The 22,261-nt window shown below is 42.3% G+C and overlaps 1 protein-coding gene across 1 annotated transcript in view; it reads left to right on the top strand.

The window, feature by feature from the left end:
- Positions 1–22,261, top strand: part of KANK1 (KN motif and ankyrin repeat domains 1) — a 119,789-nt gene that overhangs the window by 64,266 nt on the left and 33,262 nt on the right. The window contains exon 3 of the mRNA XM_066569340.1: positions 5,204–5,320. Within this exon, the coding sequence (XP_066425437.1) occupies positions 5,284–5,320 (37 nt within the window). The 5' untranslated portion in view covers positions 5,204–5,283. The remainder of the gene's footprint in view (positions 1–5,203; positions 5,321–22,261) is intronic.

Here is a 22,261-nt window from a genome sequence, read left to right as displayed (position 1 = left end):
AAAAAAAACCAAACCAAACCAAAAAAACCCCCAACCGCATAGTGAGAGGTGACTTCTTTTGATTGACTGCTTAAATATTCTCCAAAATGAATTACCTGTCATACTGCATATAGTAAGAATAGTTTCTGTCTTGTGATGGAGAGACTGAACCACAACTGACTGCTGCCTGAGAGATGCTGCAGGAAACACTGGTCCCAGGGATTTTTAGTTCTGCATTTTAAGGTGGCCTAGCTACTGATTTATTTTGTTCAGTTAGTGAGACTTGAACAGCAACTTGCATAATTTTCCTTGTGATTTAGATGCAACATTATAAAGACATTGGCTCTAGAAAGTTTATGAATGGCTGAATTGTTACGTGATTAAATAATTAAGTGAAATTTAAAATCATTCACAGTTTACCTTTATCTCAATGTTGATCACTCTGTGTCTCACTTGAAAAAAAATCCTTATATGCCTGCATTCTTACTTGGTTTTTGCTTTTAATTCTAAAGTAGTATATATATTAAAAATATATATTTCTCCCTTAAAAATGTTGCCTTTCAGTTTATTGGCCACTCATTTTGATAAACATAAAGATAAGAAAAACACAACCAAGGTAGGAGTAAGATTGAAAAGAAAGTATCAGTGAGATACAGTCATTATCCCAGGATAGATACCAACCACAGCAACTCCCCACATACTTTCTCTTTTGCTGTTGTTGGCTTCAGACCTTGCTTCATTTAAATTGCACCTGGCATACTTAGTACATGTAGGTTGCAGACATTCCTGTTTGCTGTAGAAAAGCACAAGTTTGAAAAGTGCATGCCACTCTGGCTGAGCAGGAGAGATTCTCAGTGCCAATTTCTTCTTGCAGCTAGAGAAATTACCATCTATGTTTTCAGATAGGTTTTGCATATATCTTGTCTCTTGTTTGCAAATTATATCAATGTCTTGCAGAATGAAACTGGGCAAGTTCTACTGCCAGGACGACCCACATGTGAGAGGGAAGTCTCAGGCAGAAGTCTCGTTGTGCTGATCTACAGCAGGAATGGAGCAGTACCAGTTCTTCTTGAGTATTGCATCTCATGGGTCGACTTGCACTGTCAAACCATTCTACCCTAGACCTATTTAATCACCACTTTGCACTTGCTGGATAGGATTGCAGAGCTGGTTTTTCTCCTGGAACCATTCCCTGACTACATCCATCTGAACAATTGGGAGCCCATACCTTTGGATCCTTCATAGTTCTGACCTACAGTGCTCCCACTTTTAATCCAGGTCTTAAACAACAGAATTGTATTGTCTGAACCACATTCACCCTGTGAGTGGTTCAAAATATGGTGCTGATCTGGACCTTCTTTGGAGTGGTTGATGTGACTGTTTGCTCTTAAGAGTCTGAGTGTGCCATGAGAAAAAAGTTACATATGCATCTATTTAGCCTAAAGCCTCCTTGCCTGGGAAGCCAGAATCTATTTCCTTGAATCCCACAAACCAGTGTGCACCCATCACCCTTTCCACATGTGACCTCAGCCCTGGACAGGAGGACTTTCAGGACTGCTTCTCTGGGTTAAGAGCTGAGTTATATTTCTCTTCTAATTACAGTGTTGCCGACATGCTGTTCTACAGCTGCTCTTAGACCAAATCTCAGCTGTTCTCTATCTTGAGTGTCTCCTGCAAACATCAGACTGAAGTGTGAGTCTGGATTTTCTGCAAGGTCTGTGCCTCTAGAGGCCCCTGCATTTCTGTAGTTCTGCTGTGTGGATGCCAGAACTGATCTATCCATACTCAGATACTTGTGGTGCTGAAACACCAGAATAGGTGTCAGTGACCTAGCAAGATGCAGCACAAAAAAGGAGCAAGGTTCTTTTCCCTTGTGACTCGGACAGGATTAGGACATAGGCTTTATGTTCTGCCTAAAAAATTGCCATTCTGGAAAAACCTGTAAAAGCTGGGGTGTCGCGAATGTTTGTAGAAACTGAGGATCATGTGTGTTTAAGGTTTCTGCTATTGAACCTCAGGGCAGAAGAGAGTTTGAATATCTAATGCAAAACACTTTTAACAACTGCTTCATTGAGCAATAACTCTTCATACAGCTAGTCTCTGCTTGTTTTGCATTTGCCCTAGGATCTGTAAATCACAATATTCACAGGCAAGCACGGGTTGAGCATGTAAAAACACATAGGCAAAGAGTTGAAGACTTGGGAATGGAATATACAAGCTCCTCTACTAATTTTCTTGTGTAAGATGTCTCTGCTGGAGAATATGCTTTGCTGTAGAAGAGACTAAGTTTTCCTCCTCTCTGGGATTTTGCTGTGCCTCGCCCACATGAGAGACTTGTGTCCAAATACAGCTTCTGGGGTGTGTGCAGCTGGGGAATCACATGTGGCACCATTCTAAAAATGATCCATGTATGTGCTGGTGCAATTTCAGGAATTCAGTTCCCGATGTATGGCTCAAAGCACATTTTAGCAAAATTCCCTTCTTCCATGAGTTTGCTGAGCTAGATTAGATTTTTTTCTGTAGTTGAAGAGCTGTTTAATAGACAGAATTTCAAGTCCTGCTACATGTAATATAAAACAAACAAACAAAAAACAAAACAAAAAAATCTAAACCACCCTACTGTACCAAAAAATATAGGAATCAATTATTTTACTTAGCTAACAAATTATTAGATCCTATGTTTTCCTTTTTTTTTCTCATTTTCTTCTATCTGTTGGACTGAATTTGCTTCCTGAATTATTTTATTAATTGTCACTAAAGCTCAGAAGCAGCGAGTGAGTTTGCTCGAGGTACTTGAGCCTACATAGCTTTGAAATTGGCAGAAGCATACTCACAAGGCCGTTTGTACCAGGTCAATTTCATCTCTTCAAGCCACAACAAAATGAAGATCTCAGACCCTGTTTAGATTTTCAGCCCTATTTTTATTAACTTTGTCTCAATTCTCACCTGAATTACATTTGTTTCTTGCTATTGGGAAGCTCTCCTCATTGTGCCTGAGAATAGTGACTGTAACAGATTTTACTTTTAAACCCATGATGAGGCACGCCACAGTCGGGCCTCATTTTTGTGGTTGATCCATTCATACTTGGGACTTCAGTGCACCTAAAAGAGATGTCTCCCCCCACAGGATCCCCTCCCACCCATCTGTCTGTACCCATCCCTGGGTGCATGGTCTGCTCTCAGGTCTCCCCTTGAAAGCAGGGAAGGGTACCTCTTGTTACAGTGCTACTGAGACAGCACAGAGCTATGCTGAACAATTTAGAAGTGGGTAAATAAATTCAGTTTCCTTTACCCTTGGTTGCAGTGATAGAGATTGATACCCTGCTAAGTGCAGCCTGCCCTGAGACAGTGGCTGTCCTGAGCTTCAGGACACATCCTGAACTTCACATGGAGGCTGACAATAATTTTTCAGTAAGCATTCACTGGGACTCAGTAAAAATTGCCTGTCTTCAGCTTAAAGGATAACTTTATATCCTTCAGCAAGCAGTGATGGGAGTGATGCTTTAAAATCTGTTTGAAAGAAAGTAGTTAATATTTTCCTAAAAGCTCACAGGTTTAAAACTTCTGCCCCAGCTGCAAACTCTGCCAGCAACATGTTTTTCTTTTTGTTTTGGTTTGGTTTTTTGTCATGCTTCATTGTTTCAGAAATTTTATAATTATCATTAGGCCAGGAATCTTGTGATGGGCCTCTATGCATCATGGCCTTTGTTGGATTTCTGCCTTATATTGCTGTTCATAGCCTTTCACTTATATCTTTATAGCAGCTTCAGTCTCTGCCCTCCACTGAACAAGAGATGGCAAATGTCAGTGTATAAGGCAGAGCTAGGGGAGGAATGAAGCTCTTCCTGCATGCTTGGAAAATTGATATCAGGACTGTACTAAAAATGAAGGTATTTGTGTTCTTGAAGGAAAAAGCAAAGTGGTATTAGCTTGTATGATGGAGCTCTGTCATAGAAGACAGCCAGTCTTCTCTATCAGTCAGTGTATCTCTGACTCAAATTCACATGGTGCCTGCGCTCATTAATTTCTTGATTTTCTTTTTCTTTGCTAATCTGCTTAGCTTTTAAATACTTTCCTGCACATACTATCAGAGCAAAATCAAATATAATTGGAAAAATGTGACTAGTTTCTTGAGGAGTTGTCAGCCCAAGTCAGATGGGGGTCAGCAAAGCAGTGTGTTCTTCATATGCCTAAGCTCCACCTATCTGAGTCAACAAAATAAAATGCTGTTTGGACTGCAGAAAACTCAAAGCAGACTCAGGAAGAGGCATCTCTGCAGCCCCAGATGAGTCAGATCTTCTGTCCTGAAGTAAGATCTGTGATCAGGCTGCCCCCTGCACTGAAGGTGGGCAGGGAAGAAGGAACAAGAGCCCTACTGCAGAGCCAACAATTCTGGCTTTGCCGAGTCAGCCAGCAAACCACAGAACTGCTGTTGGTTTGGCCTCTGCCTCTCATTTGGCTTCATTCTTGGCAGCCACCCACTCAAGAGGACAGTGCTCTTTTTCTGTACCTGCAGCATGAGCTTCAGGCAAATGCTTATTGGTTCAATCTGCCATGTGTGGATTGGAAGAAAACATAGCACCCAGAGAACCCATTGCTGCTGGAATTTGCAGTGGAGAGGTCTTGTAGCCAGCTGAGCACCATTCCTGACAGTGTCCGTGCCACCTCTGGTCCCCCCACCCTGCTGGCTTCCATACAGTAGCTGTTGGTGTCTAGGTTTGTCAGGCAGAGATGCCTGCTCTGGCTGCATCTCAGGGTTCTACCCTCACCTCCCAAGGGGGACATCTGAACTCAGAAATTGCTCACTGGTACAGTGCTTCTGTAGGTGCTCTTCACCTAAAAAATTCTCTAACCCTGCCTTCACAAGATGTTGGGTAATATAAAATTTTATACACATGCCTGCAAATGAGGAATCTGCGGTGGTACAGGGGAGTTTAGAGACCATCTGCAAAAAAGCTGAGGGCAGGCCAGAAAATCAAAGGCCAATTTTAGATTCAGCTAATTACATCCTCACTGATGACAGATCCGGAGGTTGTCAGAGAGCCACAGTTCAGCTTCAGTCACTTGGACACCCTTGGGGTTTGTGATAAATAAGATGCTGATTTAAGATGAGCATGCTAGTGCTGGGTTGAAGTTTGCATTGAAGAGAGACTTTACTACTGCTTAATGTACCCAACTTCTTAAAACTACCTGTTTTTAACTGCTTTTTACTTGTTTGTTCCAGGTTGCATGTCTGGTTGGACTTGATGCATGGCATTTGCATGACACTAAACAGCCCAGCTGTGGATGTGTCACTGAGCAAACATGGCCTACCCAGCAAATACTAACGGCAGTGCTACAGGTAACCAAACGGGAACGCTTCCCCCTTTGGATTATTAATTAAAAGAATTCTTACATTGTGCGAGCAGGAAAAGGAAGTAATGGCAGTTTAAATACTGAAAAACAGTTTCCTGGTGGATCACAGCCCATCTGTTCGGCCCCCATCCCCCACCTCAATAATCTTTTAAATATTTATAGTGTGCAAAGTAGTTTGGGAAGACTTAAGGGCTGGCACTCAGTCATTCAGCATGCAGTGTCCTCTGCTCTCAAGGACCTACAGGGGCTTACTCTAGGCTCTGGGAGGTCTAAGGCTTTGCTGCAGAATCATGTGGCTGTTACACTGAGTCTGTAATAATTTGTGAGATTAATCAACTCTTAATGCATCAAATCCCCAGCCCTTCCTGGTCACCCTTACTGATCAGTCTAATTTTTGTTGCTTGCTTCTTTGCAAAGCATAAAAACATTTCTCAAGCAATACCCTGAAGAGGTGTTCACTTTTTTGTTATTGTTAAGAACTTCCTGAACTGTCTGTTTTGGTTGTGTGATACTCTGTGATATGGATTGCTTGGCATGTTCAAAGGTTGCTGAGGAGGGCTGGCATGTAAGGAGGGGGCAGAAATTGCAGAACAACTGATAACAACACAGCAGCAGTGTTCCTCCTGCAGTTATGTCAATATTTTCCTCTTCTGATCACTGCACAAACATAGTTTTAGCCCACTAAAGCTGAGGCTGTTACAGTAGGATTACACAGAAAATGCCAAGTACATGGCAGGAGCTTGTGAGTTGCTCACTGTGCTCACCATACAATTATTCTAATTAGAGCATGGGATTAAAACATTTTGTGAGCAGGATGTTAGAAATATGGAGTGTCACTATGTGCAGTTTATGCAAAACAAGAAGTGTTTTTTAAAAGCTAGTGAAAGTTGATTTAAGTCTTTGGAATTACTATTATCTGTTGATGATTTAAGTTTAAATTTACCAATGTTGTTAAATCTTGAGACTGCTGAAATAAGGTATTTCTGTTCCCTTCCCCCACCCCCTTTTTATATAATTGGAAGTATATTCTTTAAGATAGAAACCATATCCTTTTGTAACCTTTAGTAATCCTTTTGAGAAGGTGGACTGCAAAACCTCTGGTGTCTGACTTAACTGTAGCTATTTGCTGCCTAAACCTCCCATGTAACTTGACTTTTGTTTGTAATATGCCTTTAACTTAAGTCATGCAGAAAAATTTCCTCTGCTTACAAGGAAAGAAAAATTGTGCATGGAGTGTTACTGATTGCTTTACTAATCTTTTTTCTCCCTGCAGTAGAATTGTCTATTGAAAAAGTTGGTGGGCTGATGCGTAAGTCTAAAAGAAGCTAAATGCTTGTACTGTTACTGCAAGATGAAGTTTTAGTTTCAGGATTGTTATGCAAACAAGGTTTCTTGCAGGATAAAGCTGTTTGTTCCCTTATTCATAGAAAGACGCTGTAATAAATTACGAGTATTTAATTCAGAACTAAATTGGACAACATTTTGCAGATACTGTCAGGACTTGTTGGCTTTGCAAACCCTTGAGGCCGGTGTTCTAACATGCAGCTATGTACGCCCATGTCTCCAAATCCTCAGCAGTTCACAATAGACAAAATATTGGGTGGCAAATACCTGTGATTTGTTGTGCTGCTGTGCTGCCTGGGAGAGAATGCCTTTGGATGAGCAGGAACTGATCTGGGCGTTGGAGGTACTGAAGCAAATTTCTTAATTGCATGGAGCTCTACGAGTGGAAAGACAAACTTCAGGGGTGGTGTTTTCTGCGCCCTCTGAATCAATCAGCAGCAGGAAAAAGAACTAGAAAGACTTGTTAGGGACTACTAAGCCGCATTTATGTTACTTGAATATTTTGGCAAGTCTGACCACATGTTCAGCTTCATTCAAGTATGAAGTGACTAAGAAGCAAGCAGTGGTTTGCTTTGGTTAACTCGAGAATGTGAGTACTTGCACTATCAAATAATTATGCCTATGTGCCATTTCGGTAATTTTTTTTCAGTGTACAAGCCTATATGGACTACTGCTGCTGCAGATGAAATCTGTAGAGGAATGCTTGAATTTGGAACTTGTTTCCAGGAAAAGATCTAGCTACTTTGCATTTGTATAGAGATTTTTTTTAAAGAGATATTTATGGGAAGTAGATTTGCTGTAAATATTTTAGTGAGTGTGTATAGGAGATAAACTACAAAGCAAGGGATGACTTTATCATGAAAGCACCTATCATAAATTTCTTCGTCTCTTGCCTATCTCAGTAAAGACATTAACCATAAATGTGGTGAATAAATGACAGAGACTGTGATTTATGCTTCAGTACTGTTTGTCAATAGTTTTGTTTGCTGCTGACTTCAAAATTTTATCACTCTGTTCACAGTTTCATTGCACAGAGCTCTTGTAGTGAGCTGTATTTCTTTGGGTTGCAAGCTTATTTGTTCTTATTTATCTAATTTGGAAGTTTTTGTGACTTCTTACTGATTTTGGACTAGGCTGTCAAAGCTGTGCTGTCTGCTCAGAAAAGAGCTGAATAAATTGGTGCTTGCAGAAAAATTTGCTGTATTTTATGAGATGCTGGATAGTGTTTAGTTATATGTTCTGGATAACTGTTTAGAGTTTTCCCTGGTGGCATGCGAGCTCACTGCTCAGTCCAGTATACTCACCAGGGTTAAGGAGTGTAGTGCAAGTCCAGAGCATGCTGTGCAGTCATCCAAGAAGCTGCCTTGGGAGCTGGGAAATACCCTATTGGTAGTCTGCAGTTGGTACACGATACAAATTAATTTCTCTTTGCATAGTACAAGAAAAAAATAAATGAGGTGATTGTTTCTCTAAATAGTATTAGTGTCTCCATTAACTGCTGGGTGAAACTTCCAGTAATTGTTAGCTTCTGTTCTTGCTAGGACTGATGCATAATTCATCTATTTAATGAGGCTCTGCTAACATTTCTCTAGTGATATCTGTAGAAACGTCTCCCAGTCAGCGACAAAAAGCACAATGCACGAGCAGAAAACTTACAGGGCAGTTTGGAAATAGCTCTGGATGGATTTTCACTCCTTTCACTAACAACCTGTTTGTGAAAACATGCTTTTCAAAACACATTTTCTGAAAGGCACCACTAACAACCTGTTTGTGAAAACATGCTTTTCAAAACACATTTTCTGAAAGGCACTGCATGGAATAAACTTCCAGTCTAATTCTATTTATTCTGATGTGGAAAACAAGGAAGCAGCAAAACAAACATAGGATTTAGATTTAGAAAAGATAAAGGATTAAAAACTGGTTTTGTCATTAACCATAATAAAAAACATGTTTTCTAAGGACCTCATTCTCTATATCCAGAGACTGGAGAATTGTTAATTTTTTCTTAACAGACATAAAAAAGCAGTTTTTATGCTTTTTTATGCAATTTCCAGTTTTCTTGAGTAGGATGGGCTGCAGGGGTCAGTATAGCAAGGCTGTTGCACAGACCCTTTCTTTACTTTTGCTGTAAAGCAAATGCATATTATTTTCTGTATGCAGGGTCGGAGTTTCCCTTTTCTCTTTCCTCCCTTTTGTCTCTGCCTTCTCCTCAGTCTAGTGTATGGATTTATGTTTCCATGCCTTCCCACTCCATTTTTAACTTGCTTCTCTACATACAGAAGCACAGCATCCTGCAAACACATTCATTTGAACTGTTGACCTGCATGTTTAACTCTGCTCCATGCTTTAGATTCCTGCACAATTCTTAAAGCAGTAGCCCCTGAACACCATTTTCACTGTTAGTGCACCTGTAAAGCAAGAAACTGCTGCTGTGATAGCCAGTCTGCAGTTGACAAGTGTCTTTGCTTCCAGTGTACTCTTTTCACTCGCAGCTGATCTGGGCATCCACCTCCATTCCTTGCAGCAAGCCAGGGCTAGGGCTATGGGACCACAGGTGCTTTGATGAGAGATACAAATCATATCTGGACCACTGTTTCCTCTGCAGCAGCCTGGCATCCTCTAGTTATTTCATATGTGCACAGTTACACTGGAGCACCCTGTGGGCTTTTGGTCAGATTTTCTTTGTATCTGAGCTGTTTTCTTAACTCCTACATAAAGTTATAACTATACACCAGTTAGTCAGAGAATGAGGCCATTACGAAAAGCTGCTGCCTGAATTAATTTTGTTTGAGATACTAATGTCAGCATGACTCAAAGACCAAATGTTTAATAAATGTGTTTTCCATCTGCTGGTATATAAATGCTTGAGCAACTGTTGAAAAGTATTATGAAAACCCCAGTTAACTTATTAACCCTTTTAATTGAAGCCAGTAAATAGAACATTTACTTAGAGCAAATGTTTTAATCATACACATCCTCTGCATTGATTTGTAACAACTCTTACCAAAGATGTTTAGACATACTTTTCTTTCAGTTACTGTATTATTTGATTTACAGTCTCTCCTTTGATTCCATTTTCTTCATTCATTTTAGGTAATATGCACAGAATTTTGCATTATTTCTAGCCTCATGATGTAAATAAGTCTAAGCAGAAAGCGTGCACCAGAACATTACCACTGTTACTAACTTATGCAGAATATCCACCATTCTTCATTACAGACCATCCATCTGGGAACTTACAGATCTAAATGAGTTTGCAGTTAAAAGTGTTTGATTGCCAGGTAGTAGTCCATCTGCTGGAGCCTTTCCTCCTGAGTACTGCAGGTGCCTGCCCTGGGAGCCAGCTGCCAGCCACTCTCACTGCTTCCTGCATGGTGGCTGTCACTGTGGCATGGCTGCAGTGCTACTGCCACACCAAGCTCTGCACTCAGCAGCCTCTGAGTTTACTTTGTTTAGCAGATGCAAGGGACCAGGATTCAGGACAGTTGGTCTTTTTACCTAATCAGTCATGCAAAGACAATTTGTTTGAGTCAGGACTGTATGATGACAGACTATTTAAACCTATTACTCCCCCTACCATGCTCCCTGCTTCAAGCCTATTTCCAATAATTTTCAGAATTAATGGAGATGGGTGTATGCCCAAGTGCGTGTTTTAGTAGCTGGTGAAAAGCTCTTGCCATCAGGAGAGCCTGCTCCATTGGCCTGCAGTCTTGAGCTTTTGGGATGGGCAGACAGCTGTCACTGGGATCCAGCAGGAGCCTCACCCACAAGTGATCCTGTGAGTCACTCCGGTGGTGCCCAGTATTTAAAAACAAGCTAGGGTGGGACCCTGAAATCTGTGGGGAGAAGGGTGAGTGCGCCTCCAGTGATTTCACATAATCTCTATGACAAATCATATCAAAATTTTCATCAGTGTGCTGTAGTACATTCACTGATGCCAGATTTGCCTTAAGGACAGATGGCTGGAGCTGAAGCACGTGATCGCACAGTGAATGCATCTTTTTACTTGAATTAATAATTGCATCTGCAACTACTAGTTGATGACTGTAATCCAAAGATCCATTTGCCTCTGCAGCAGAAAGCTTAAAAATTCACTGACTTGCATTTGCTCAACTTAAAGGCCTTTATGAGACTGCAGAGGGCCAGTGACCACACATCTTCTTTTACTCAGGAGTTGTTGCCCAAAGAACGTGCTACAGGTCTGATTTTGGATTCTGGTGGAAAGGTAGGCATCAGGAAGAAGTTAGAAAGAATACCTTAAATACAGTGTCATTGGAAGTTGGGGACATAGGAGTCTGCTCTGGATAGCCCAGTCCTTAGAAATGGAGATTGCATGTGGTGGGAAAGAGATGGCCCAACAAAACAATGATAAGCAGATGATGATGCTCTGCAGGAGGACAAAGTGGCCTTGAGAAAAAGAAGAGGTTTAATTGATCTGTCTTTTTGTCAGAGATTACTGCAGTTGTGTCTTGTTCTGGATTACTTTCTGGAGCTGCCCAGATTCTTACACCTCACCTAGGGCAAAGGACTGTGTTCATTCTCTCTGATGAAAGCTTGCTCATGGAGCAATGCAGGCTTTCCTTCTCTGGGATGTTGTGATACACTTGTGTGGGCAGCACCTGGACGTTCTCCTGTGGCCTGCTGCTGCTCCCTGTGGAAATACATATCCTTTACACCCTGGGAGGGAGCTAAGGGTGCTCATCTTGTATTTTAAGGTTTTCTAGGGACTCAACAGGCACATATTGCTGTTTGTGGTACCATGCAGCCTTACTGAACAGGAGATTAACAGTGATAAGACCCCCAAGTTCTCGTGGTGGAAGTCACTGCTTTGCACTGTCTGGTGGCAGCTGGGGTGAGGGTAAGGAGCAAGTACCAGAAACAGGACAGGCACCTGTCACAGGAAAAACACCAAGAATAAACATTTTCCAGACCTGAAAAATTATTCTCTCTTCATTGTCTGTCTTTCCCCACTTACAAGACACACAACTCAGTAAATTTTCCCAAAAACTATTCTACAGTATTCCTCACTTACCAGATTATTCTGCATTTAAAAAGCATTTAATGAATAATGCATATGAATCTCCTCCCTGTGGGAAGGAAAGATACTTTATTCACTTTAAAAGTATATGGTCCCTCAGGAAAATTACTTGGATGAAAATAGCCTGATGACAGTTGCTTGTCCTTCTGTTTGTAAACACGTGAGTGCCTACATTTAGACATGTTCCTTACAAAAGGGTTACTACTGGAGCAGAAGTCCTTGAGAAGCTTCTTATAGTGGCCACCTCTCTCCTTCCTCTCTTTTGAGCCACTTGTAAGGCTTTGTATTAGAGATGACAGAAGGGCAGCCCTTCCTGTATCATGTTTCCACAGCACTTTTAGGGGCTGAGAGGGAGCACTTGGACTTCCCACGTTGGCATTGCTGCTATATCTCCATTTCCTTCCTCTGGTAACATGACTCCCCTTGGTAGCAGAGTACTATTTCTGCCAGGATGTCCCAGTGTAACCAGCTCTGAGCTTTGGGACAGCAGCATGCTTGTGTCTATCCTCCTCTTTTTATTTCTGTCATTCCCTCCTCTGATTTCATCCAGAAATTACACTTACCACATTGGCAGAAAGCAGTGGTTAACCTCTGCTGTGGGATATAGGTTGGGGTGTCTGGGGAGAATTCGCAGATCAACCAGGTCTAAAAAGGGCTCTTTTGCTCCCTATCTCTCTAAAACTCTTTAGAGCATATTCTCAGTCTCTTATTTGTTCTTTTTTATATAATTTGGAAGTTTTTTGTGACTTCTTACTGATTTTGGACTAGGCTGTCAAAGCTCTGCTGTCTGCTCAGAAAAGAACTGAAAACTTTCTTCTTCTGACTCTTCACACAGACTTTGACAAAACTAAATGCTCAGACACTTGGAGAGGTAGGTGAGTGTGCAATCTAGTCATACTCGTTCATGTTTTCTGTCTGTCCTTCCCTACCTTTTGCAAAACCTTCTGACCTGTAGAAGTAGGTAATGTGACCCTTACCCCTTTTCACAGTCCATCCATTTATTTTGCCCAGTGTCTTCTCCCTAGTTATCTTGCACTGTAATTAATGTTTTATAGAACTGTTTCCTCTTTTTTAAATTAACATATTCTTGTATTTTTTTCTTTATAACATTATGTTGATTTCCTTCAACATATAAGGGCCTGTCTGTGATAGTTTTGCCCTTCTGTATTTGTTTGAAAGCTGCGGGGAGGCAGGGGGGGAAGACAGGGGACACAGACTTTTTAATATCTGAGTTCGAAGGTTTGGTCAGATTAGGATGAGGATCAAATTACCTGATAATTGGGAGCAGACTGTATGCCCTATGTAAACCAGACATCCCTTGTCTGGAGCAGTCTCTTACTGCTGAGGGGCATGTTTGGTTGTCCTAGCCCCTTCCCTACCCTTGCTTCACACAACCTTTCTGCCTGGAGCATTGTCATATGGTTTGCAGATCAAGTAATAGAAAGGAAACACTTGTGCAACTCTGCTGCTGTTACTGGAATTTCAGGTCTAATACTAGTAAATAGGTCAATTTTTAACACTTCACATGTACACTTCGTAAATCTAAAATGTGCAGCTTTCAAAAAAAAACCAGTACAGTGCAAGAAAATAAAGGGAAGCGCATGGCCATGGTTGAAAAAAGTGGACTAATATTTGCATATGATACAAGCATAAAGGTAAGATCAGGGCAGTCAGGTTTCAAGGACTTACAAATGTCACCAGGGTTTTTTTACTTCAGTAAGCCCATGGCTAAGTCCTTTCTCCCCCTTTCCTCTTCTCCCCTCCCTCCATCAGATTCTTTAATTTTAGATATCTTTTTCCATATCTTAAGATATAAAGTTAAAAAAAGTATTCATTCTCTGCTCTTCTGCTCCTGTTGTCTGTTTTTTGTATGTGGAGACAGATGGCTGTTAAATAGCATGTAAGATTGTCAGGACCTGAGTGTGCTTACATGGCTGTGCACCCACTGCATCACCCTTTAGACTTTCACCATTCTCCCTCGTCATCATTAGTTACAGCCCTGTTCCCTTCCTCTCTCTCAGACACTCTGTCTGCCAGGATGCTTGTCCTTCCCTTTTTGCTCCCTAACACTCAGTGCCTTTTTCCAGTGCTTGGTTTCTCCCCAGCTCTCCCCAGGGATGCAAAGGGACTTCTCCAAGTCTGTACCCTGAAGAGTGTAGACTGATACCCAACCTTCCTCTGCTTCTTCACAACCCATTTTCAGTGCTCTGGAAAATGCAATGTTGACAATTTTGAGAAAATTACTTACCTGTCCCTTTACAGAGAGAAGTTGTAAGACTACAACTCTGCAAACATAAATGTGGCTCAGCCACCCCATTTCAGCCCACAGAACAAGTCACCACCACAGCAGCAGGAGAGACATCTCTCTGTGAAAATGTATGTAGTATCTCTTCATCCAGTCCAGCTTTACTGTCCATCATCAGTTCTGCTACTGTGTGATGTCCTGGTAAACTGACCTGATCTCCTTCTCTGACAAGTTACTTGCTTAGTGGATGAGGGAAAGGTTGTGGATGTTTCTGCCAGGACTAAGTAAGGCTTTGACACTGTTTCCCACAGCATTCTCCTGGAGAAATAGGCTGCTCATGGCTCAGTGGCTTTACCCACTGCTCACTGGGTAAAAAACCATCTGGATGGCCAGGCCTCAAGCTGGAGGATGCTGATGGATGGAGTTACATCCAGCTGGTGGCCGGTCGCCAGTGGTGTTCCCCAGGGCTCAGTACTGGAGCCAGTTCTGTTTGAGGGTTTTATAGATGATCTGGATGAGGGCATATCAAGGGCACTTTCATGCAGTTTAGAGACAACACCAACTCCAGCAGAAGTGTTGATCTGCTGGAGGGCAGGAAGGCTCTGCAGAGGGATCTGGGCAGGCTGGACCATGGGCCAAGGCCAGTGGTGTGAGGTTCAACAAGGCCCAGTGCTGGGTCCTGCCCTTGGGTCACAGCAAGCCCAGGCGGTGCCACAGGCTGGGGCAGAGTGGCTGCAAAGCTGCCACAGGAAAAGGCCCTGGGGGTGCTGGTGACAGCAGCTGAACATGAGCCAGCAGTGCCCAGGTGGCCAAGAAGGCCAATGGCATCCTGGCCTGTGCCAGCAATGGTGTGGCCAGCAGGAGCAGGGCAGGGATTGTCCCCCTGTACTCAGCACTGGTGAGGCCACACCTCAAATCCTGTGCTCAGTTCTGGGCCACTCACTCCAAGAGGGACATTGAGGTGCTGGAGGGAGACCGGAGAAGGGCAGTGGAGTTGGGGAAGGGTCTGGAACACAAGTTGAGCAGCTAAGGGAGCTGGGGCTGTTTAGCCTGAAGGAAAGGAGGCTCAGGAGGACTGTATCACTCTCTACAACTGCCAGAAAGGAGTGTGTAGCCAGGTGGGGGTCAGCCTCTTCTCCTATGGAACAAGTGACTGATGTGAGGCAAAGGCCTCAAGTTGTGCCGGGGAAGGTTGGATAGAAATTCTTCACCAAAATAGTTGCCAAGTTTGGAACAGGCTTCTCAGGGAAGTGGTGGAAACGCAATCTCTGAAGGTGTTTAAAAGATGTGTATGTGCAGTGCTTGGGAACGGACATGTTCTAGTAGTGAACCTGAAAGTGTTGAGTTAATAGTTGATGATCATAAAGGTCTTTTCCAACCTAAAAATTTCTGTGATTTTATGATTCTAAGAAAAAAAAAATCACCAGATATGAAGGCTTGAATTGTCTACTTGCTCCCACAACAAAACTTCTTACCATAAGCTTTTTCAGGCAATCAGATTGGCATTACTTACCTGAGGATACACAAAATACCAAGTAGTTGAAGTTCGTTCTGTGTGATTCCAAACTAGATGTACACTTAACAGTAATATGGGGAGCATTTATCAGTTGCACCTGAAAACATATATTTGACACTGTGACTTAAAACCCATCCTGGACCACCCCAGCTTGGGAAGTCTCGGAGTTGCAGGTTTCTGTACACCAAGGGAAGAAGTATGTTTGCTTGCTTCTTATGACCTTCCAGAGGCATCTGCTAGAGAGGAGATAGCTGGGCAGATCAGTTTCATGTCTGACCTCAATGGCTAGCAGGTTTTAAATCATTCTCTGGAAACCAGCTGCCAAATTCTGGAAGGCTGTAAAGAAAAAAAACAGAATAGCACGTGCCCATTCTCTCACAAATTAAAATCTAGAAGAACCCCATATCCAATCTGCGTCAAAATGCAGCAGCTGTTTTTGGGGATAGGAACATAAACCTGACAGTAGTGGGTATGGCCAAGCTCTGTTCTCCCCTGAACTGGATCTCTGTAATCAGGCAGATTATTTCATTCTTTCCAAGCAGAGCCACACCATTGCAGAGGAAATGGTCTGTTGGAGGCATGTGTTTTAAAGAGCTGTGTTTCGTCCATCGCCTTTCACAGATCCATTGTGCTCTCTCTGCCTTTTGTTTTCAAAAGGGGTGTGAAATAACCTGCTTTTTAGATAAGAATTTATCAGCTGGATGGCTGCCCATGCACCAAACCTTACATTCCCTCTGCTTCAGACCAAGTCAGGTTTTTTGGTCGCTGGGGAGCTGTGCTCTGACCTCAGTTTTGTTTCTACTGCAAACAGTAGCTGAATGAGTTTATTTGACATTTTAATGGTCTCAAAGGCCAAGAAAATAAATACGTATATGCTCTTTGCCTTTAGGTTTAACTGGTGCCTCCATATTTGAATTGCTGGACAAGGGCTGATGTGCTGATACACGCTTTGGGTTATTGTATGGACTCATGAGGTCTTTTTCAGCCCGCTGAGTAACAGTTTTGAGGACAGTCCACTCAAGGTGCATGACTTGATGAAGTGCCTGTTCAAATGTCAAGCCCTCAAAACCGCAGAGTAATGATAAACAGATGGAGCATGTGTAGACAGCTGCTAAAATCTGTTCTTCTCTAAACAGGATATCATGCTGTCTTTTTTTAGAAAAATGAAACCATTTAATGCTAAGATTTTTTTTTTCTCTGAGCAGAATCCTAACTGGATTCTGGCCATTCTCTTCTCTTCGCCTCCCTATTCCAAGTGTCACGTTTGTTTTCACAACAGAAAACTACATGGCTATTTTAATGATCTCCCCTGCTGATGGAGCTAGAGATGCCCACCACTAACACACAATCCTGCTTTGCACTGCTTATTCTCACCTGGCTGGTTGAAAAATAGGACTTAAAAAGCAGCAAGCACAAAGTGGTGGCTGCAGGCCAGGCAGTGTTTAAAGGGCTGAATTTTTCCTTTTTTTCCTGAATTGAAAACATAGGTTGAGTGTCAGCTGCCCTAGAGTTTTTCTGTCTTCTGGCAGAAGCTTCAAACCATGGTTAGGAACTGTTCCCAAATAATATTTTGTGGAGAGCTGCTTTTCTTCATGCATGGGGTTGTTAGAGCACAGACCAAACCCAGTTAATTTAAAATTCAATACCTTTGTGGTCCATAGATGAAACAAGTTGTGTTCTTCAGACTTATTTTGTGAGCTCATGGTTTATACGGGATACATCAATGACTTGTAATTCAAGGAAATAATTTTAAATTACCTAGAGGGCAGAACCTACTTTAGAGTCCAAAAGCTGATGCCTGGAAGTATTGTATATTACTTAGCTTCATATTAAATACCACTGAAACTATCAAGACATTCAGGAAACACTTTTACTGGAAGTCTGCAATTTTAGCTGAAGGTATTGCAGAGGACTTGGACCTTGCTCCTGCCAATTCAGCACAAGATCCTGCTTCTGTTTGAAGCATAGCTCTTCCAGTCTGCAATGAACTTGGAAATTGTTTTGAGAATTCATGTTCCCCCTCCCTTTTTATTTTTAACTGTTCTTGAGAATCTGCATGGAAAACATGAAAATAAAGTTATTTTCCTTTAGTCCTGTGAAATATTAGGACCTTTGCCCTTGTTAAATGAGTCTGTCACCTTTTAAGAGCAACTGTTGTAAGCAGAGGTGAAGAGAGATGGAGCTGAGGGCTTTGAGGCTCTTTTTATGATCCTGAGAAGTGGGTCTTCTTGCATCTAGAATTCCAGTTATCCTTACTTGAGTTAATACCTGGTGTTACGTGGAAACAAGAAAATTGAATATGGAAAAATGGTGCATTGTTTTCAAAGTGCTACTACTAACATGAAGGATATCTTGCATATTTTGGATGTGTTTTAGAAAAAAAAAGAAAACATATACTAAAAGTTTTATTTTTATCCCTCAAATTATAACCTGCATATGAGAAGCATAAATAAAACAGGATTGAATGTAACACAGACAAAATTGCAAGCAGTGGTGGTTACAACAAGGGTAATTGTTCTGCCCAAATTATATCAATGAACCTTTCTGTGCTCTCAGTCCACATGTAGGAGTGAGAAATGAGAGGTGGGTGGGGGTGAAAGGCTTGGGGAGGAAGGGAGAGCACAGGGTGGAAGAGAAGTGACCTGAAATGAAAATTCCCTTTTGGGAATTACATCTGTCTTCTTCAGGAAAAAAAACCACCAAAACAAAAACAAACAACACCAACCCCTGCCTACCACCCCCCGCGCCCCCCCCCCCCCGAAAAAAAAACCACACCAAAACAAAAAAAAAAAAGCCCAGAAACCCAACATCATTTTAGTGTGTCACTTGGTAGAGTTCCATTTGTCCTGCTACCAATTTCAAGTATTTTAACCCGTGGGGAACCAGAGGCATTGCGCGTGAAGTGCACTGCATGTGAAGTGCTGTGAAGGAAACCGCTGACGCTGGGCTGGGCTGGCTGCCGGGCTGGGACTGTCTCAGGAAATTCCAAATGAGTATAAATAAATGCTCTGTAGCAACCACTGGGCTCCCTGCCTGCTGATGTGTCAGGACTATGCAGTCCCTTTAAGGCAAAGGAAAGTGTGCTTCAGCCTTAATTTGCTGAAAAATGGAACACGTTAACATCCAGAGGTTTGCTTCTCATGGATTGGTGAGTGAGAATGGGCCTGGGTGAGGGGCTGGCTCTGCTAAAACCAGCCCTTGATATTCTGACAGGATATTAAGTTGGGACGGGTAGAGGGGTTTTTTCATGTTTTTAGTGGTGCTGGGTTGGTCGGGTTGTGTCACAAGTGCTGCCATCTGAAGGGAGTTTGCACTTGGGGTTTCAGGCACCTCTGGTAGCCTCTGTGTTTTCGTCCCTATATACGCAGTAGTTAGTTTCCTTCAAAAAGCTCAAGTTTTCTCATGGAAGATCAGCGTTGTGAAAGCTCTAGAGAAGGGAGTGGGACTGTGCACCTATTTGCTGCAAAGCATCACTTCAAAAGCAGAAAGGTAGCTGTTGCCCTCAAAGCTGGTAATTTTGAGTATTTTTCATAGACTTTCAATTATAAAGCACTGGTTTTAGTTATTTTTAAACTGTTTTCAGAAAATCAGTTTGTTGTTCTGAGCTAGTTTAAATGCAGAGGAAAAGCTTCCAATTTTTTTTGGCAAATGCAAATCGCTTAGGCTTTTGAAGCTGGGAAAGCAATACACATCTCATAGAAGGAATCAGTACTAGATTAATATAAAGAAGGGGAGGAGGGAACAATTTCCAGTGTTCGAAATATCATACTGATTATGCAGCATAAACCGTATTTCTTATGGAGGCAAGCATGTGACAAAATAATGTCCTTCCAGGACTCATAAAAACAAATATTTGTTGAACCATTCTTGCAGAAGACAATTCTTCCATTTTTTCCACTCTGTGCACAGCTGTAAGACAAAACTGAAACTGTAAATCAGTTTTAATACTCCACAGCAGGTTTATATCCCAGGAGTCCAGGTTCTTTTCTGGTGGTTATTCCTGTTACAATAGCCCTATGTATCTGTTCTCCACTTCTCACCTCTTCAGAGATTTATAAGCACAGAAGGGTAATGGCATTATAAATCTAAATATTTTGGTTTTGTGATTCAGTTGTTCTTGGATAGAAAGGGAATGCAGCCTTCTTTGCTTGTGCTTCAGCAGGTAACACTGATGCACTTTTGTGTCAAAAGACGTTTTCAGGCAAACACCCTGCTTACATCCATGACTTCTTTGGGGAGATTATTTGGATAAATAAGAAAGGAAGAAAAAAAATTGGGCGCTTTTGCTTTACCAGCCTTTTACCTCAGTATTGTGAAGCCCAACCTACTATGTGGATTCAAGTCCTGGACTTCGTAACTACATTTTTCCTTTGTCACTTTTACTGTGATACTGAAGCAACAGGGGATGGATGATGTACTGTTGGAAGAGTGGGGCAGGTGTGCCACATTTTCAAGGGCTGGCAAGGGAGGTGGGGGAGCTGTGGGGTTTCTCCTGTGTCACAGAGGACAGCAAGGTGCTTCACCAACACTGGGAGTCAACCTCGTGTTCATCACTTGCTTTCAGTAAGATAAGGTGTTTCTTTCTCAGTTACATTGCTTGACATTAATGGGGCATTGGTGGAGGACGATGTGGGAAGCACATCAGTGAAATGCAACTAAGGCTGTTGCTGACTTGCCTGACAGTGGACCTGCTGGTCATGCTCAAAGCCACAGCTCACCCCACAGGTGGAGCTGCAACAGCAATTAGCCAAAGTAGCCACTGTTTCCAGTTGTTTCTGTCCAGAGGTGGCAGTGCATTGGTAACAGGAGCAGTCACCACCACGGTTTCTGCTCTGCTCTTCCTTGCTGCTGATGGGGCATTTAGCAGACAAAGCTGATGACTGTGTCCTTTCCCACCCATGCCCTGCTTCCTGCCACTCACTGCCCTTGGGACCTCTGAGTCAGAAACTGGGATGGAGGCAAAACAGGCAAGCCTCTTAGTTTTTGTGGTTAATGGCCTTGAGGTAGTGCACACACAAGATGTTCCAAGACAAAACTGACAGATATTGAATTATTCCAAGTATATTAAAAAGTAGATTTATTATCAGCCTCAAATAAAGGAGTTGTCAATAATATAAAGCAGATCTTGTGAATTTCAATAGGGGGCGTTTTGCAGTCACTCTTAAGATTATTGTGCTTTTTACTTCCCCAGGAACATATTTCTCTTAAAAAAATATTATCTCTTTATTCAGGATTAATTAATTTGCACAACTTTCTTATAGTATGTATTTTCTAGTTTAAAATAACTTTTGTTTGAGCTGCAAGTTTTCAGTTCACAGATTCTAGAAGTAAAAGTTTTAGACATTAAAAGATCTAGAGAGGGTTAAGAGGTGTGTTTTTGGAAGGTGGTTTTTACTTTCAGCTCACAGAAATAACTTTTAGCTGTGGGTATATGATGTTCAGATATAAATTCTGTAGGTAAGTCTGTTTGTACCATGTGAAAGAAAACACTTAACAGTGTGAAAATGGGTAATGTGACCTTGAAATACCCTGTTCTAACACCAAAAGGGCTATTCACTAGATATAAACTCCTTTGATTAGCTGGCTGGTAAGCATTCTGAGCATTTTCTATGTGACACCAAAATGCTCTGTCGTAGCTGGCAAACATCTACCAAAGAGAAGAATAAAAGCTAGAGTCTCTTCTTAACCTCTTCAAGGTTAAGAAATTGTTCTGTGGTTGAGGAACTGAGCCCTGAGGAGGAGGTGACAGTGGGACATCCAGACTAGTGCATCCATCTGATCACCAGTACCAAAGCAAGAGCTGGCCAGTCAGCCTCACTTCAGTGCCAGGTGAGATCATGGAGGAGATCCTCCTGAAAATTATGTACATGAAAAATAAGGAGGCGTTTGCTGACAGCCAACATGGCTTCACTGAGGGCACACCATGCCCAACAAATGTGGGGGCCTTCCGTGGTGGGGTGACAGTGGATGGTGGGATGAGGAAAGATCGAAGATCCAATATTATCTACCTGGATTTATGCAAAGTATTTGACACTGTCTCACCTCTCTAAACCAGAGACACATGGATTTGATAGATGTATAAAGAATAGACTGGATGCCTGCACTCAAAGAGTTGGACTCAACAACTGAATGTCCAAATGAAGATCAGTGACACCCCCCACCCCAAGGTCAGTAATGGGACTGGCACTGTTTAATGTCTTTATTGGTGACATGATCAGTGGCAGCACCCTCAGCACATTTGCCAGGGATACCAGGTCACATGGTGTGGTCAACACTCCAGGGAGCAGGGATGCCATCCAGAAGGGTTGAGAGGTGGGCCTGTGTCCTCAAGTACAGCAAGGCCAAGTGTAAGGTTCTGGATCAGGGCAATCCTGAGCACAAATAGAGGCTAAGCAGAGAATGGACTGAGAGCAGCCTCAGGGAGAAGGACTTGGAGATGTTGTTTGACAAGAAGCTTTAAATAAGCCAGCAATGTGTATTTGCAGCCCAGAAAGCCAACTGCATCTTGGGCTGCATCCACAGAAGTGTGACCAACAGGTCAAGGGAGGCCATTCTCCACCCTTTCTCCACTCTTGTGAGACCCCACCTGGAATACTGTGTCCAGGTCTGGATCCCCCAGCATAAGAGGCATGTGGACCTGTTGGAATGAGTTCAGAGGAGGGTCATTAAGATGATCAGAGGACTGGATCATCTCTCCTGTGAAGACAGGCTGAGAGAGTGTGAGTTGTTCAGCCTGGAGAAGTGAAGCCTCCAGGGAGACCTTCCAGCAACATTCTGAGCACAT

The sequence above is a fragment of the Molothrus aeneus genome, chromosome Z, assembly GCF_037042795.1.
Source record: "Molothrus aeneus isolate 106 chromosome Z, BPBGC_Maene_1.0, whole genome shotgun sequence".
In the NCBI taxonomy this organism is placed as follows: domain Eukaryota; kingdom Metazoa; phylum Chordata; class Aves; order Passeriformes; family Icteridae; genus Molothrus; species Molothrus aeneus.
The sequence above is the reverse complement of the archived record's forward strand: the minus strand, read 5'-3'. Positions and strand labels throughout refer to the sequence as shown.